Consider the following 19,285-nt stretch of genomic DNA (forward strand, 5'->3'; position numbering starts at 1 on the left):
ATTGAACAACGAGTAGGCTACCTTAGCGACTTCTCTGATTGGTTGATCCTGATTTCCAAATAGGCCTACTTGGAATGCAAACAAGATCCTTGCACAAAACATTCTTCTTAAATTACATTAGCCTACTTTAAATGCCTACATAAAATGTATCCCATGAAAACATAAAATATGTTTTAGTCGATAAAAAGCCATGCCATCATTTTGAGTCCCTAACGGCTGATGATTGAATTGCAGGTCAGGAAGTTCGCGAAGTTGTGATGTCAACTGGAAATGGCAAATTAAATTAACTTTTTTTGGATAATTAAAAAATAAAGAAATAAATAAAATCTGTAGAGGAATAAAAATTATATACAATCTACTGTATATTTCTCTCTCTCTCTCTCTCTCTCTCTCTCTCTCTCTCTCTCTCTCTCTCTCTCTCTCTCTCTATATATATATATATATATATATGTATATATATATACAAATAAACAAATGTTTTTCAAAAGAAAAGCAATCTTCATTTATGGAATAACTGTCAAAAAAGAATCACACGCTCTAACTAAAGAGTGGCAACGCTATTTCCCACGAACGAGTGAACGCCACTTGCTCCCGCCCAATCACATCCAGCTCTTCGGTCACCTGATCACGGCGAAGCCATTTTGTCCTGAACGGCTCCGCCAGCGCATTCTTCACCAAACCGGAATAACACAGAGCTGACAGTTCGAATCACAACCACAGATACAGCGACAGACAGGGGGGTTGTAGCTGAACCACTCCTCAGTTTAGTCCCGAGCAACTCGACGTCTCTCCTTCTCACCACGGGCGGAACCGTATCTTATACGCGGACTAAAAGGAGACTTTCCACTTCTGAAAGGGACGGAAGGGCAGAGAACCAGGCATCCGGTTAGACGCACTGCCTCACCGGGCTGGAGTCCAACTTGAGCCGGACACTTTCAGCTGTCTTCGTCGAGATGCACGCTGGACTTCTTTTTAACAACATTTACCATTCTTTTTTTAGATTATGTGTTATTTAGGAATAGTTTAGGCTCGAGCAAGGTTGTTTTTTGTTCGTAGTTGTCTAAATATAAGAAAGCTGGAGCAATAATTCAAGCTCAGATGTGATTTATCTACTCAGCTGGCTGGGCAGATAGTTTAGGTTGTTGATTCGTTAAATCGCCTAAATTGATTGGTTACATAATACTTTTGTTTTGTTACCTGTATAGTTACATAGTTGAGTTAATCCACCTTTCTTACCGCCTCTTTGCCAAGTCACTTATAGGGTTCGGTTTGTATGTCTATGCATATCTCGCAAGAAAACCTGTTAGATTTATTGACTGGTTAAGTCTTGGTACAAGTGTAATAGCAGGTTTATAAAGGCAAGAAAATCCACAGAACAGTTTTGCTTATCTGATCTCAATCTAGTCTGCTGGTGCGTCTTATATCCAGTTTGTTTTCTTTTTAAAAGGTCTTTATTGGTGAGGCTCAAGCTGGCTGACAGGTGATATTTTCTGCCTGAATCCTCTGAGCTGGCCTGACCGATAGCTATGACATTTTCCAACAGTTGTTTTGTATCTTCAGACTTCAATACCAGTATCTGTTCTTGGTGCCAATGTTGTATGAGTAATATTAGCTAACAAAAATTCAGATCGCCCCTCCAATTTAGTTACGGCATATCTAGTTGTGACATTTTTACTAGTTAAGTCAACTTTTCCTTCCCTTTTTTTACTACAAGTGTATCAATTAGAGACAGTTGACTTGGTGGCGAATTCAAAACGCATCTAACTCAACTGTTTGCATCAAGTCAGTGTATTTTTGTAAAATTATCAACTCCTATACTAGATCGTTGTGAGAGTACACACGTCTACAGTGAGACCAGGTCAAGTTTAGTGTTGATTTTTCGTATCAGAGCTGAATAAAAATGTCAGGACAGTCCATCACGGATCGCATCGCTGCGGCCCAGCACAGCATGACTGGATCAGCCATCACCAAAGCTCTCTGCAAGGCCACTACGCATGAAGTCAGTGGACCAAAAAAGAAACACCTCGATTGTGAGTATGCCAAAAAGATCCTTGTATTTGTACTTGCACAAGTCTCTTCGCAGGTATTCTTGGGTGCTTTTTAAAAGCTCAAAGTGTTACTGCATTTCTGGCATGCAGTTCCACTAGCCTTGGCTTGCACATCCTCAGCTGTCTGGACACCAGTGATGAATTGGTACATGCTCGTGATGGGAATGCTGATCTGTTTCAGACGCTGTCAGTTCAAGGAGCTGATGCCACTGTAACGCGGCAGTATAGGGTCATTTACTGACTTAGTTTGTGGCCCATTTTATTTTTTTGTAATCATATATCCAGCATATGTTATTGCAGCAATGTTGAAGCAGTTATGTCATCATACATTCAGCTTATATTTAATAATATCTGCGTCATAATAACCACTTCTGCTTGAGTCTGTAAATGCAGCTGTCTGATACATCGTGTTTGAAGTCATGGTCTGCGTAATGTCTTCACGTCTTGGGTGATCCCTCTTTAACAGTCATCGTCGAGATGGTGAGGAAGCGATGAAGGTCAATACAGGCATGTGTGCATTGAAGCATTGAGGCATTGATTCTTTTGACAAAAGCAGAGTTAATGCAGAATGCAGCACGTCAGTTTCATTTTCGCATAGGCAGTGTCTAAAGAGATTAGGAACAGAGGGCTGCTGGAGTATTTGTACGGCTTGTGTCTGACACTGAACGCAGCCAAATGCATCTTGGTGCAAAATGCTCTTCATCAAGGGATTTCATTCTTATTAGACCTTTATCTGTGATTCCCCGATGGAATGAGGGAGGCTGGCTGCTTCGGCACCTGTCGTGCTGTAACACCCCACAGGCTTACTTGCAGCCAAGAAAACGGAAAAAACCTGATTGGTTTGTTTTATGTTTGTGTCTTTGATTCATCAGTGTTTGCAGAACACAGCCTTATGTTTAGTCTGGATTTGTTTCCTGTGTTAGCCACTGGGTTATGTGGCCTAGTACGGTAGTTTGTGCCGATCTGCCAGCTTCATCGCTTCTGATTTAATCCTGCAAACACTGCATAACACAATACTTTTCAGAATTACTCGAGGTCAAGTGTTGCGTACTTCCTCTTTTTTTGCTCAAAGCAGAGAAGTATTATATCCAGAAACATTTCCACATGACTTGTTCTAACCGGTTCTTAGAATTGGGAAATTTCAGAAGCCTGACGTATGTTGTGCCAACAAGACCATGTACGTAGTAATTATTGATTAGGATGCATTAGTATCGTCTTGGTTATCGGCTGATAAAAGAGATTTTCTTTTCAATGTATGATTGTTGTTTGATTTTGGAAATTGTATTGTGACGGGTAACTTCCCCACTTTTTACATTTAGATTACTTTTGCCGTCATCTAAAGCTCAATTAAAGGTACTCTTTTAAAACACAATTGAATATTATGAATACATCTCAAAAAGAATCTCTATTTTTAATTCTGTAATCTGTATATTTAATGTTATATATAATGTTGTGTTACAGGTAACAAGTGAATTTGACCAACGCAACATCAAGTTTTTATTTATTTAGACAACATGGTACAATTTTAATGTTTCACCTTTTATTGGTTATGATTAGCCCTAACTTTAAAATATTTTAAGTATTTTAATATTACTACTGCATCCCTGTAATTTTTCATAACTAGCCTATCTCCCTAAGCCCAGTCAGTGTTTATTCAATGCTTTTTCATTCTGGTTAAAGCAATCAGTGTGATTGGAAATTTAGCTTAAAAAGAAGTTAATGTGACACTTTTTTCTCTCTCTCTTTTGAAGATTCTATCTTTTATTATTAAGTTTTGTCCAGTTTGCATTCACTTTCCTGTTCTGTGCAAACAGCAGTGAGATTTGTACTGAGTCAACAAACAGATTTTGCACTCTGACCTCTTCGGAGGCAGTGAGTGGGGCACTGTCTTTTAGTAGAATTTGAGCATACTGTACTGGGATCTGTCCTCAGTCTTACATTCTAACCAGTAAGCTAACTGGGGATTCTCAGATTGGCACAGACAACATTGCTAGGGCTACATGTCTCAGTTTCAGATTTCTTACTTTCCATTTAAAATTTACAGGACCTCTTGATGGATATTGATCACAAAAATGACAAAATGGTTTAAATCAACATATCCTAATTTACTTGTTTTAATGCAATTTTGGGGTGACTGGTTGAACTGGATTTTATTAGGGGAAAGTGTTTTACAAATTACTAAGCAGCTTGAATGAGAGTTTCTGTAAGAACTAATAGCTAGGAAGCTTTGTAGCATCTATTTTTTGAGAGCTATTCAATAGAAACAAATGAAACTCTTGAAGAAAAAACTGAGTATATGTGTATATATAATATATGTATGTATATTATACTGTTTTATTTATTGATAGCCTTCATGAATGTTTCATTCTTATTTTGCTCAGGCTAAAAGTGTCAGTTGTTAGGGTAAAAACCAGGATCACACCTTGAGACCCCTGCGTTCTGTTCCATTTAAACAAGCTACAAGGAAAGCAATAGAATGGAACAGACTTTTATGGTATAACTCTTAATTGCCATTTAAAGATGTCTTAAATTTGGGGACTGAAAAAGGAGAATCGCTATATGGTTTAATGTAATTTTTTTCGTTAAACTTGAAAAGGCTAGGTATTCGCAATCAATAAATACCACACATTTATGCCAAGCAATTGGCGATTGCTTATAATCTACTGTTGGTGAATTATAAAATTGTTTACCTTACGGTGTTTATATCAGCTGTAAACTCATTGCCTTTCTTAGAAATATTTTTCTAATAAGCACAGATGTTTTGTATACAGGGGTTCACAAGTAACCGTTATATTTCTGCTGTTCCATAAGCGCCACGTGTTGTCAGAGTAAATTTGGATTTTGATTTAGCCCTTTACACACAGTGTTGTTATTAACTGGTGGGTCGTAAAGAAGCAAATGTGCATTCAGAAAATCTAAGTGTATTGGCGTATATCATATAACATATAGGCTAGTCATATATTTTAAATATAATCATAATTATATAAATATAATAATTTATAGAGAAGCAGAATACAATTTTTTTCAATGATACGATAGCCGATTCGGCTATACGATAGGCTATGCAAGTTGCGGATTTTGATTGACCGGATATAATCGTCCATGATCATTGGCTGTTTTTAAACAATCGGCCTATGGCTGATAGTGAAAATAATTACTTTTATCAAACCTGTATTTGAATTTAAAATTATGATTCCTTTTTTTTTAACAGTCATTTTATGGTTTACAATGTTACCATTGACATTGCTTTTTCCTGTGTGCACAATTCCTATAGTATTAATTTTATTAGTGCAGGTCTTAAAAAACAGTTAATTTAATGCATATACCATTCTTAAAGGAATAGTTCACTTTAAAATTAATTTTGATATGTTTTAGCTTACCTCAAGGGCATCCAAGATGTAGGTGTCTTTGTTTCCACAGTATTTTCAATTTTGACATTTTTCAGTCAAACCGTTGTTTGATCAGTCATACACTAGAGGCAAAGGGGGTCCACCAAAAAGCATGCTCAGAGAAGTCAAAATTAAACATGATTTAATGACTCGTAAATGTAAGTACACATTGATGGCCTAAGACACGAAACGTGCGGTTTTTGTGAGAAAACGAACAGTATTTATATCGTTTTTACCTCGTGTAATCCAAGTGATCTGAATCAGTTGTTCAATGTCCAACTGAACCGAACTGAATCAGTTCAATGTTACGCCGGAAGTGATCGCTTGCGTGTGACGTCACTCAATATTTACACGGAGATTTGGGAAGTTTTACCTTTTAATAAACATATTTAGATATACCGAAATCGTCTTCCATTGCGTTTTCCCGAACATCTAAATATGTTTAATGAATCTCTGTATAATCTCTGTATAAACAAAGAGTGACGTAGGAGCGCAAGCGATCAGTTCCAGCGCATGCACAGACCGAAGCGCCCGTGCCGTCAGATCATTTTGTCATGGCTATGAATACAAGAGGTATTAACGATATAAATACTGTTAGTTTTCTCACTCAAACCGCTCGTTTCGTGTCTAATGCCATCAATGTGTACTTACATGTACGAGTCATTAAACCATGTTTAATTTTGACTTCTCTGTGCATGCTCTTTGAGGTGAACCGATTGAGGACTCCCTTCACCTCCAGTGTATGACTGACAGACAACAATGGTTTGACCAAAAAATGTCAAAATTGAAAATGCTTTGGAAACAAAGACACCTACATCTTGGATCCCCTTGAGGTAAGCTAAAACATATCAAAAATTAATTTCAAAGTGAACTATCCCTTTAAGATTGACTGTTTGACTAGTCATTCAGTTAACCCACCAGACTAATTGATTAGAATGCGTGTGTTTCTGCACATGCCTAAAGCAGACCTTTACCCATAGTCAATAATCCTGAGACTTTCCAACTAGCAGCAATCTGAATCTGGAGTGTGTCAGGGTTAAAGTTGAATTGCTTCTGATTTAGAACTAGACAGCTGAAATGATGCTGTGCAGCAAAGACAAAACGGCCATTCTCAAACATGTCTTGGGAAATACCACGCAGCCTTTCAGAATACAGATTACTCTTCAGGATGCTTTGTCCACTGTTTACAGCAATCAGCTCTGCAAGAGCAAACCGCTCCACAGATGAGTAGCTTTTACTTATGAACTCATTGTAATTTTGTGGATGACGGATGTTTGTATTTGTATTTATTAAGCACTGAACCATGTTGTGTTAGAAGCAAGCAGAAATAGAACCTGGAGCTACTGATAAAAGAGGATGTCTTGGAGTTTTTTTTTTTTACAAGGCTAGAGAAGCAGTTGATCAATGTTTGTTGAGCTTCATTCAGTGTGAGGACACAACTGCACCACTTTAAGAGAGCTTCCACATGCTGCATGACACATTGCTTCTGTTCCCTTCACGCTCATAGTGCTGATGTGGCCTATTTATAGCTGCTGAGGGCCTTTGGCTCTGTTTGATAGCTTGTTTTGTACCTTATAAGAGCCCTTGGCTCGTCTTCTTAAATCTCCTCTGCAAAACCTGGGACTTTATTTATGACGCATCTCAGAGGAGAGAAATCTCAAAGCTCTTTTTTCCTCTCATGCCCATATGTGCAAAACTACATATTTTCAGTTTCGGATACTACATAACTTTAACCTTTCATGGCACAAAACTGTCCGGCTCAATAACAAATGGCAAATAAAATGACAATTTTCACCTGAGATTTGGAGCCAAATAGGGGGCATGCAAACTTGAGGGGAAGAAAACACAAATAAGTGGTTTCCCCATTTTTGAACGGTCACTGTTGGCATATAATGCAACCGAGATTGTTAAAGTCAACAGATTTTTCTAACAGACCAGTCTTCGTGTAAAAATAAAAATGATGCTGCTGCCATCTTATAGTAATTTTTACCCCCCCCCCTTAATTTGGCTCCAAATATCAGGTTAAAATAGTAATTTTGACCCTCCTCTACAATATAGTGTATTAGTCAATTCATTCAATTTAAGATTTTAGCTTTCTTCTTCATTTATGTATTTCGTTAAAAAATCCACATTTTTTTACTGGGACCTCTGGTTGAATTGACACGGAATGACCCTTCTTTGGTGTTTGCGTACACAGTAAATTTGAAATCCGGAAATCAACACCAATAGAGTTAATTTCAACACTTTAAAAGTGTATATTTGGGAACCACCCACAAAGTGTTACTTCAACACTTTCAAAAGTGTTGCCTCTCTCAACACCGACACAGTGTTACAATTCGAACACTAAGAGAGTGGAATTTTAACACCAATGCAGATAACAACAACACTGCCAGTGTTTACTTCTTCAACCTTATAGTAGTCAAATTACACCATCCTGGTGTTAATAGAACACATTTTTACAAATAAAAACACAAAAGAAGTTACCAGTTTTTCTTATTAGGGTTATGCATTACCTACTGTACTTAAATGATTTGTCAGTTTATTTTCTTCAGTTCTTTAAATCTGAAAAGAATAATTTCACTTTGAAAAACACATAACTCTTTATTACTCTTTCAAAACTTTATTTCAAAACAATCCAGAAAGTATGGGATCATAGTAGAATTCAGTTCATTGTAAAGTTGAAAATAAAGGCAAATGTAAACAGTTGTTTCAAGCAAACTATTTTTTTTATTACCGAACAAACACGTTTACATCATAGGTTAACTTTTAAAATAAACGATGAATGCACTGTAATCAGAATTATATATTGTGATCAAATGGTGTCCTGAACATATCAGTGAATGTGAGTCCTGTGTCAGTGAAGTTGATTCAGTACCTTTGACTTTGCAACAGTACAGCAGTGCTTGAGTCAAAAACATTCAGCAGATGAAGAACAGTAGCAGGATATGAGTGGATCAGTTGTGTATCTCCAGTCACTAACAGTAAAGTTCAGTGCATAGTTGTTTCACAGAGCAGCAAAAGCTGTGTAGATCCAACTTTCTCGAAAAATCCTGTAGGACTGGGTACCTAGACAACACAAAACCAGATCAACTACAATTAATACCATTTGTGTTTCATAAATACAGCAGGTTTATGGTGAAAAAAGTTCAATCATCGACTCAAACAAGAAACCATTTTGGTTAGATTAAGACTTGCATTTATTGATTTCCAAGTAAATTGAAGATTTAATTCATCCAAAAAATTTAATTCTGTCATTAATTATTCACCCTTGTTGTTCCAAACCAGTAAGAGTTTTGCTCATCTTGGGAACACTTAAAGGGATAGTTCACCCAAAAATGAAAATTCTAGCACTAATTACTCAACCCTCGTGTTGTTCCAACTCGGTAAGACTTTCCTTCATCTTCGGGAGACAAATGAATGATATTGTTGATTAAATCTGAGAGCTGGATCACTCCTGCAAAGCCTTTTAAGGGATTGAAACTTGGCAGCCAATAAAAGTTATTAAAGACATTGTTAAAATAGTCAGAGTGACTACAGTGGCTCAGGTTTATCAAGTGACGAGAATACTTTTTGTGCGCAAAAAACAAACTAAAAATTAAAAATATTACAATCAACTATTCATTTTCTTCTGTGTGGGCCTGAGCAAGTTAACAGTGTAACAGTGCAGCGCTACTGTGTTGTACGTCACACACACACACACGACCAGCGTCAGCCAATAGTGAGCCTGTGTGTGACGTACAACACCGAGGCGCTGCGCTGTTACACTACGAGAAGCCCATCTCGAGGCCCACAGAGAAGGAAATGCATAGTTGAATAAAGTCGTAATTTCTGTTTGTTTTTTTGCGCACACAAAGCATTCTCGTTTGGACTGGATTTAGGATTGCGCTTCTGTAATCAACAATATCTTTAATGACTTTCTGGGCCAGCAAGTTTTGATCCCTTAGAAGCCTATGGAGGAGTGATCCAGCTCACAGATTTAATCAAAAATATCTTAATTTGTGTTCCGAAGATGAATGAGTCTTGCGAGGTTGGAACAACATGAGGGTGAGTAATTACTGACAGAATTGACATTTTTGGGTGAACAGTCCCTTTAATAAAGATATTTTTAATGAAATCTAAGAGAATTCTGTCCATTCATCTAAAGCCTATTCAACGACCACTTCAAAAACCACGGAAAGGTATAAAGGAAATCAAAAGTAATCCATGTGACTCTAGTGGTTTAACCTCAACCTTTTTGACAATTTTAACTCAACTTTATTTACAAAATATTAATCTTCAATGCACATACATGCACATCAACAACAAGCACGAGTTGTAACTTTGTCATGAACGCATGTTGGAAATAAATATTTAATAAATTAAGCTGTAAATCTGTTTTTGCTGTAAACACAGCACTTGCATAGTTTAATAAACATTTATGTTAAACCACTGGAGTTGCATGGAGTACTTTAATGATGTACTTTTGTCTGGGGCTTGAAAGTGGTAGTTGTGTAGATTGTCAATGGAGGGACAGGAAGCTCTCCGATTTCATTAAAAATATGTTTGTTTGTGTTGTGAACATGAAAAAGTCTCACTTGTTTGGAAAGACATGAGGGTGAGTAATTAATAACAGAATTTCCATTTGTGGGTGAACTAACACTTTAAGAAAAAATAAAGACACGCACCTCAAGAAATCTCACTAAATTGTCAGCCGTCGGATTCCGGAAGGATCGGTGTTCCCGTCTTGTGGCTTTGTATGTTGGGGGCAGGTGATGGGCAGAGATTTTCCAATCAGTTGAGTCTAAAATTAAACAGCAAGAAAACATCTCCTTGTCAAATCATGAAAACCATTGGTTCGAAATCTTATTTTAAGTATATATATATATATATATATATATATATATATATATATATATATATATATATATACTAGATTTACTTTTGTAAATGAATTTGACTGGACAAATTCAAAATGAGTGTTATGAAACAAAGAAAATCTAGCTATACCAAATAACAACCAAGCTATGATTATTTTTTGTTTGTGCCCATGATTCTCTCATATGTTAACTTATCTGTTCTCTTTCCATCACCAGGTTCTAGTCTGTACAGTCTTTAAACACCAAGCCTGGTACCCTTAGTCACTTCATAGAAATCATAGTGCATCATAGAAATGCTCCTAGCAAACACAAATTGTAAAAATCAATACATTTAAACATTAAAGCATCTCCAAATATCAACCAAAAGTTAATCTGATAAATACATTTTGCATCAATATTTAATTTGAAATAATTGCAATTTGCTTACCCATTCTAAAAAGATTGGTCCTCCAAATAAGGAAATAAAGTGCAAATTCCACGTGCATTGTTGGTCCGCAGTTTGTGGAGTTGTTCTTCTGTTTTATACGTTAACGTTAGGTCTGCTGGCAGACGAGAGTAAAAGATAGTTTTAGGATAAATCCTTTATGATATTTGCACATCACACATATCGTCATAAACAATATAATATTATAAAACACGTATAGTAAATGAGTTAAACACTTACTTAATCGGTGTTTTTATTGTTAAAAGCAAACTCCGTGTCTGCACTCTGCACTGCTTTTTGAAATGCGTCACGAGCAGGTCACGAGTCAAAGAAGATGCAGGACCTAGACTGTGAGAGGTTTAGGCGCGCACATCACATAAATATCGTTACAAAACAATATAATGCCATGAAATTCATGTGGTAAATTATGTTAAAAACACTTACTTTAGGTGTTTCCCTGTTAACGTTAGCTACAAGCCTCCTCCTCGTCAGCTCCGTGTTTCAAAGATGATGTCGTCTTTGAAAAGAATTTCGACCGTTTAATCGCGCAGAACATTTAAATATCGCTTTGAATCAATGTGTTATAAAATATATTGGCTATGTGAATTAGAAAACACTTACTTTCGTTGTTTCCCTGTTAAAAAGCAAACCCATCCTGGTCTGCTCCGCATCGCGCGTCATAGAAAATACCCCTTCTGAGAGCGGTTTGCTCGTCCACAGCACATACACATTGTTATAAAACAATATGGTGTTATAAAATTAATATATAAATGCGATTTAACGCATAATAAATGCGTGTTTCCTCCTCGCATGTCTTGCGACTCGAGTCAAAGAAAATGGCGCCTGTGAAGAAAGTTTCAACTCGTTTCGTCCCGCCCAGCGCGTAAATGTCCCGGATGTGACTAGTAACACTCTCGGTGTTCTCAAAGCATCTCTGGTGTATAACTCCACATATTTACACCAGCCAGAGAGTGTGGTTTACACTAGCAGTGTTAATCCCTTGAAATTCAACACCAGAAAATTAACACTTTACTCTAAAAGTCCTTAACACCAGGATTTCAACACTGGAGATTTTACTGTGTATAGGCACACATTCAAATAAAACTATAACTATTTCCTAACCTTTCCTAATTTGATCAAGCTATTTTGAACAGTAGACATTGATGCATTAGAATTTATGCTTAAAGACTTGATGTCACTTTGATTTTTCTACTTTCTGGTATTCCTTGCCTTAAATTACCTTTATTGGGCTTTGTGAGAAATAAAGGTCGGGTGATCTTGTATAGGATTGTGTGGCTTTCTTTTGTCCTTTTTATCATAGACTGGAGCTTTATAGAATTTTTCAAGCTGTGCTCCAAAGTTTCTGATTAGTTGCAAAGTTGTCCTGGTGAAAAAGAAAAGAGAGGGAGGGAGAGAGAGAGATGGAGAAATATGGGAATGACATGTGGGGAATAGCTGCGGTATTCCACAGAACTGTGTCTGAACTCACTGTTCAGGAATCCCATATAGGCCTTTTACAAAAAATGTTGCCATCATCACATTTATGTTCCCAGAACGTTGATCAAATACCGACCTCGTCTCACCACATTTCAGACCACCATCCACCAGATATGCATAATTTCCTGTTCCAGCACTTCGCAATCACAGCAAAAAGGCCATCAACACACATCTTGAAGGAAATGGAGGCAGAGATACAAACATAGCAAACAAGCTCTCAAAAAAATTCCCAGCTATATTTAATAGAGGTCCCAGGTTCCCCAGACAGAGGGAGCACAGACGATTATTTGGAGAAGAAGTCTCCTTGCTGTTCTCCTTCAAGCTTGCTGAAGCAGTTAGCCGATAAAAGAGACTCTGCGCTCATTAAATCCAACACTGTTTGCTTTTCTTATCTGCAGGTTAGAGAGGTTAGCATTTGTTTTATGAGCATAGAGTAAAATCTCAACAGGTCTGGGGGTCCTTTAATCTTAGTGATTAGCTTTTCCACAAAGGATATCAGAATCTTATTGATGTATATATAATTTTTTTTTGTGAAATTGTTTTAAAAAATCTTTTCATGCTCTTGCATTGGAGGTCCATATAGTCAGTAAACATGCCTGCACACTACACAAATATTATATTGACGACGATACAAATATTATATTGATGTCGGTGTCATGATACAGTAGTATTTTCGTTTTGTGTTTAGTTTATTATGATTAGAACTGTAAAATTGCGAGCGTTTAACGTTGAATTAATTTCCCATTCATCTTTATTGGACAAGTAGCTTTGCACAAGTAGTACTGAACTTTCTACTTGTTTTTCATTTGAGAGCCATAAAACTAGCTTAGAGAGTTGGCATGTCATTGTCAGAAACATCGTCATCACTGCAGTGGGAAAGTGATGTAACACGGTAACACAGACTATCTCTGCAAGCCTAATACGCACCTACATTTTTTTTCTTAATCTCGTTCTAATGTTAGTGAATTTAAAATATTGTAAATGAGCGCCACGTGCACAAGGTTAGACATTTGCTTAAAACATGCCCAAACCATCTCCATATAAGGCCTTTCCGCAGAATCTTTCCTTTACAGCTTTCAAATTAAATTGTATTATTTAGTAATTTTTTTTTTAACATAAGGCCACACATTTGTTTGTGTGTGTGTGTGTACATGTGGTTTTAGTTTTACTTTAGAATAATTTTAGCTTAAATTTTGAGGCTTTGTTTACACTGAAACGATTCTGAAGAGAAAACGCAAAAGTGGCGTTGCGTCATCACTTTTTATTCTGCGTTTAGACGAGCGTTTTGGGTGGGAAATCCGTGTGCAAATTAAAGTGTGTGAAATTCAATGTAGTATGCTCTCCAGGCGGCTAGAAGTGCATACTACAACACCACAAGTCTACGCGCCTGTGTACAACCTTCACTGTCAAGCAGACTTTTGCGTTTTTACCCTTTACACGGGAACGCGGCGGTGGAGCGTTTTTAAGATTTCCACTCTGGAGGGTGGTTTCACTTTTTTGCGTTTTTAAGCCTCAAAAATGCCGTCGCGGTGTAAACTAAAAAAATTAAATATTTTTACGTTTTCACCCGCGAGCGTTCTCGTGTAAACAGGGCCTTGGTATGAAAATTTTTGGTGAATTATGATTTGTTCGTGAAAACGTTTGTACGCAGATTTCCTGCACAAATTAGTGCGTGCATGTTTAGTGAATTGGGGATCTGGTTTTGTCTGAGAATATAGTGCAATAACATATTGCAATACTTTGAAATGTCAATTCCCACTCCACCAGTGCATTATCCCAGAAGCAGAGGGACATGGAGAACTGACCTGGAGTCAGTGATTAGTACACTTGGAACAAGTAATTAGCATGGCAGCTGTGGCGGTTCAGAGGTGAACACCAGCCACAGTCTTCTGGCTGACAGCTGGACAGACCGTCAGGCCACCTGGTCAATTTACTTCCTTGCGCGCACACACACACACACACACACACACACACACACACACACACACACACACACACACACACACACACACACGAGAGGCTTCCTGCCAAACTTCCTGTGCCTCATCAAGGCTCAATCCAGATTAATTTGTAAACCCAGGCACTGCAGAGAATAATCATGCTTTGAATCAAAAGTGCTTTAATTTGTAATTTTGTTAATTTTTCACCATTGCATAGAGCTGGTTATAATTCCAAACCAGTTTCCACCGGCCAATTATGTCAGCGACGTGTGCGTTTGAAAAATCAAGGATGTTTTGAGCCTCTGTCAACCCTGACTGACTGGTGGCAGGCTCAGCCCGGTATGAACATTTCCAAAGGGTTTCGTTGTCTTTCCGGCTAACAATAAGACTTTGACACAGGCAGACTGAAAGTGTGTGACCTCATCGCTCAAAGACTCTTCATTTGCTGCATTGCAGTGACATCATTAGGCCACAGCTTCCTTTCACGGATTCGATTCTCGCCACTGCACATCATTTCATGCTCTGGTGCGCACATCTCAGCATGGAACCATGCAGGTGTGTGTGTGTTTGTGAGGGATAACATGGAAGTGTGATTGTCTGTTTTACTGAAACACTGTCAGAAACTCTATTTAAAGGTTGCGGTGTGAAACGCTGCCTGTTCTCACTCACTTTGCAAATCTACTTTTGTGAACTTGCCGTGTGACCCTCAGAAGCATTGTAAAGGAGATAATTAGAGATTAGTATTATGTGCTATGGCTAATTACCTCATGATGCGATACACGTATCATATACGATATGTCATCATAATTCGGTACAAGGGGTTACCGGTTTGAAGATAAACCATGATAAAAATCCCTGATGGTTAGTATTACTGTTTCATATTTTAGTTATCCTTAATTACGTGATTTATACTGTCCCACATTAAGCAAAATCAGCAACAGTCTCACATAGGGGGAACATTAGTTTTGTTTTGTGTGAAAACATGGCACAAGGTAGTAAAATGCTTAACTGACCAAAGAAGTTGCTCTAACTGGACTGGGGAATGTCTGTTTAATAGCTTGTGCTTATTTAGGAAACCTGTTTTTTTTTGGTTTAGTGAAAATTCATTTGATAAATGGATTTAAAGGGTTAGTTCTACGGAGCCCCTCTAGTCCCACTTTGGTAAAAAAAATTAATTATAACTATCTTGTGGCCTCAAGATAGTAACTCGTCGCCTCAAGATACTAACTCGTGGCCACAAGATAGTAACTCGTGGCCACAAGATACTAACTCGTGGCCTCAAGATACTAACTCGTGGCCTCAAGATACTAACTCGTGGCCACAAGATACTAACTCGTGGCCACAAGATACTAACTCGTGGCCACAAGATACTAACTCGTGGCCTCAAGATACTAACTCGTGGCCTCAAGATACTAACTCGTGGCCTCAAGATACTAACTCGTGGCCACAAGATACTAACTCGTGGCCTCAAGATACTAACTCGTGGCCTCAAGATACTAACTCGTGGCCTCAAGATACTAACTCGTGGCCTCAAGATACTAACTCGTCGCCTCAAGATACTAACTCGTGGCCACAAGATAGTAACTCGTGGTCACAAGATACTAACTCGTGGCCACAAGATACTAACTCGTGGCCACAAGATACTAACTCGTGGCCACAAGATACTAACTCGTGGCCACAAGATACTAACTCGTGGCCACAAGATACTAACTCGTGGCCTCAAGATAGTAACTCGTGGCCACAAGATAGTAACTCGTGGCCACAAGATAGTAACTCGTGGCCACAAGATACTAACTCGTGGCCACAAGATACTAACTCGTGGCCACAAGATACTAACTCGTGGCCTCAAGATAGTAACTCGTGGCCACAAGATACTAACTCGTGGCCACAAGATACTAACTCGTGGCCACAAGATACTAACTCGTGGCCACAAGATAGTAACTCGTGGCCTCAAGATAGTAACTCGTGGCCACAAGATAGTAACTCGTGGCCACAAGATAGTAACTCGTGGCCTCAAGATACTAACTCGTGGCCTCAAGATACTAACTCGTGGCCACAAGATAGTAACTCGTGGCCACAAGATAGTAACTCGTGGCCACAAGATACTAACTCGTGGCCACAAGATACTAACTCGTGGCCTCAAGATAGTAACTCGTGGCCTCAAGATACTAACTCGTGGCCTCAAGATAGTAACTCGTGGCCACAAGATAGTAACTCGTGGCCACAAGATACTAACTCGTGGCCACAAGATACTAACTCGTGGCCTCAAGATACTAACTCGTGGCCACAAGATACTAACTCGTGGCCTCAAGATAGTAACTCGTGGCCACAAGATAGTAACTCGTGGCCACAAGATACTAACTCGTGGCCACAAGATACTAACTCGTGGCCTCAAGATAGTAACTCGTGGCCTCAAGATACTAACTCGTGGCCACAAGATACTAACTCGTGGCCACAAGATACTAACTCGTGGCCTCAAGATAGTAACTCGTGGCCACAAGATAGTAACTCGTGGCCACAAGATAGTAACTCGTGGCCTCAAGATACTAACTCGTGGCCACAAGATACTAACTCGTGGCCACAAGATACTGTAGTAACTCGTGGCCTCAAGATACTAACTCGTGGCCACAAGATACTAACTCGTGGCCACAAGATACTAACTCGTGGCCACAAGATACTAACTCGTGGCCACAAGATACTAACTCGTGGCCACAAGATACTAACTCGTTAACTGTTATTTGTGCCCCTCTTAGTCTTTCTCTGTTTAAGACAATGGAATTTTGATCAATACCACCAAATGAGCCCTGTTTTATCGAATTAAATCAGCACATATCCTCACTTCAGAAGAGTTTTTCACTCTCGTTCTCTTTCCCTCCCCCTCCCTCCCTAAGGAGCCAATCAGCTCGCAGGCTCTCCTACTGACCATTATAGAAAACAAGCAAGACAGAAGAAAGGAGACAGAGCTCTGAAGCAAAAGCCATGGTGCAGTTCAGTAGTGGAAAGAGAGCGAGAGAGAGAGAAACGGGGAAAAACACTGTTGAATAGGCAGCAATCTCGTAACTCATCCCCCAACAGGCTGATGTGTGTTTTTAATAGTAGTCACAGTATGTGAATATGCTTTCATCTTGGGAAGAGATGCTGAATAGCTGAGTGGAGTTGACTTGAATCTTCAGGATCGCACAGATTTATTAATGCTGCTTGCAATACAATTACTGTTGCTCAACCTAAGTACTAAACGTTGGCACGTAACTCGTTTGTGCTACGGGGTATGAATGACACCTCAAAGCGTGCCTCTGTGTGCTATTACTTTTCTAAGTAATCAGGTTTTTTCCCCCGGTGGGTGATACCACAGGCATGACTAAAGAGGGACCCTGAGTGTTTTTTAGAAATCTGAATATCATTCGATTTAGGGAGGGATTATTTGCATTTGGGCCAGTAAACAGCCACCTAGAATAACCTAGTAACCACCTAGCAACCACCCATAACACCCTAGCAACTAAGGCAGGGTATTGCTACAGATCTCTCCAGATTTGATTCCTATAGGTGGTTTGCAGTCACGTGATTGTGTTGACGCGTGGAATGCAGATGGAGGGCAAGGAGTGAAGAGTGCAATGGACGAGATGGAGGAAAATCCGTCCTGTACTACTTTAGATGCTATTACAAGAGAAATATATAAACAGAAAATCGAAACATATGTTGGGCGTGATCCTTACGTTAGGAAGAGGACCGATTTTCAGCTAAATTGAGAGATTTGCCTGCCATCGAGGCTGTAGATATCAGCAACTAACTCGTCTTACAGACATACTTTGACTTTACAAAGTTCGGAAACTGGTGCATTACACAAACAGCCTCATAAGTGTATTTAAACACCTGAATAATGTAATTATAAGCCACATAATAATGTATTAACTCACATTTGACGAAGTGATTACTGCACACACACAGGCATTTTCCCATTCGGCTCCTCCCGACCGCAGACGTAGGTTTGCAAGGCATTTTTCACGGTGTTTTTCTGTCAATTTCTTGTATTTTCCACCCTTATGAACAACAACTTTTGGCACACGATAAAAACTCCTCGTGGTTTGATCGATTTGAGCAACCATAAACGACAAAAAACAAGCATTTTGAGTGTGTTATAGTGCTTCCTAAATATAGAAAATCACTTCCTGCCCTCCATCTACATTTCGCGCCATGGTAACGCAGTGGCGTGACGTCACATGAAAACAAGCTATTCAAAACTCTCTATTCAATTATAATTTCCAAAATAGCTCAGTTATTAGTCGTTTTAAATGTATGAAAGAAAATCTCTCTCAGTTTAAAGGCATAATCTAATTCTGTCATTTACTCGGCCTCGTTTCATTCAAAAGTCTTCTGGAAAACACAAAAGATGATATTTTGTAAAATGCCTCAGTGTTTTATTTATTTTTTATTATTCAGTAAAAATCAGTATAGGGTCCAAAGTTTTTTTTTTCGACAGTTATTTCACCGGTTTTGATCCATACATTCTTCAGATAAATATTATCAAATGAACAAAATCAAACAATCTCAAATTCGTTTGTATTGTTATATTAGTACATAAACCAATTTGCCAAGGTATGCATACATGGGAATCAAACCCATGAGCTTAGTGCTGCTATTTATTTAATTTCTATCTATAATCATCTCAACAAATAACTGCTGTTGATGCCAACTGAAGTAAACATTAAATTGCATATCTTGTGAATAACAATATGGTATATTCACTATAATAATATTACGTAGACGTATAGCACATACTAGTGTGCCGTCTCTTTTACCAGATCCTTGTGATTCATCATCAGACTCCAATTGGGAGCTGCACTACTTACTACTAGTACTCCCTATTAGAACAACAGACAGGCCCACAGGGCCCAAATCCGACAGATACGGAGGAGTCGTTTCCCTCATTACCTGCTCTGTGTGTGAAAAGATGTTTCTCTCAAGGGAAGGGAGAAAAAGAGTTTTGCCTTTGATGAACTAAAAAGAACACTGTGGGTTGAAGGAGGAATGTCTTCATTATGCAAACAGGACAGAACAGAAACGAGTTTTCGAGCATCTGATGGCGTTCAAAAGATGCTGCTTTCGGATGCGTAAACTGGGGTGCTCCTGCATA

The 19,285-nt window shown here is 38.5% G+C and overlaps 1 protein-coding gene and 1 long non-coding RNA gene across 7 annotated transcripts in view; one reads left to right on the forward strand and one right to left on the reverse strand.

The window, feature by feature from the left end:
• The first annotated feature begins 646 nt into the window (after positions 1–646).
• The window catches only part of LOC120462608 (phosphatidylinositol-binding clathrin assembly protein), a 54,616-nt gene continuing 35,977 nt past the window's right edge, over positions 647–19,285 (forward strand). For 5 of the 6 annotated variants that reach the window (XM_089129693.1, XM_039651202.2, XM_089129696.1 and 2 more), the window contains exon 1: positions 647–2,030. In XM_089129693.1, coding sequence (XP_088985819.1) covers positions 1,901–2,030 — 130 coding nt within the window. In that variant the 5' untranslated portion in view covers positions 647–1,900. The remainder of the gene's footprint in view (positions 2,031–19,285) is intronic. The other variant, XM_039651203.2, reaches the window with a different exon arrangement.
• Positions 8,038–11,787, reverse strand: LOC120483538 (uncharacterized). The gene is made up of 6 exons (XR_016167612.1): positions 11,339–11,787; positions 11,162–11,234; positions 10,958–11,065; positions 10,721–10,835; positions 10,102–10,592; positions 8,038–8,503 (listed from the first exon to the last, which is right to left on the reverse strand). It is a non-coding gene; the product is annotated as an uncharacterized LOC120483538 (long non-coding RNA).

This window comes from Pimephales promelas, chromosome 1, assembly GCF_988280905.1.
Source record: "Pimephales promelas chromosome 1, fPimPro1.hap1.1, whole genome shotgun sequence".
Lineage (NCBI taxonomy): Eukaryota > Metazoa > Chordata > Actinopteri > Cypriniformes > Leuciscidae > Pimephales > Pimephales promelas.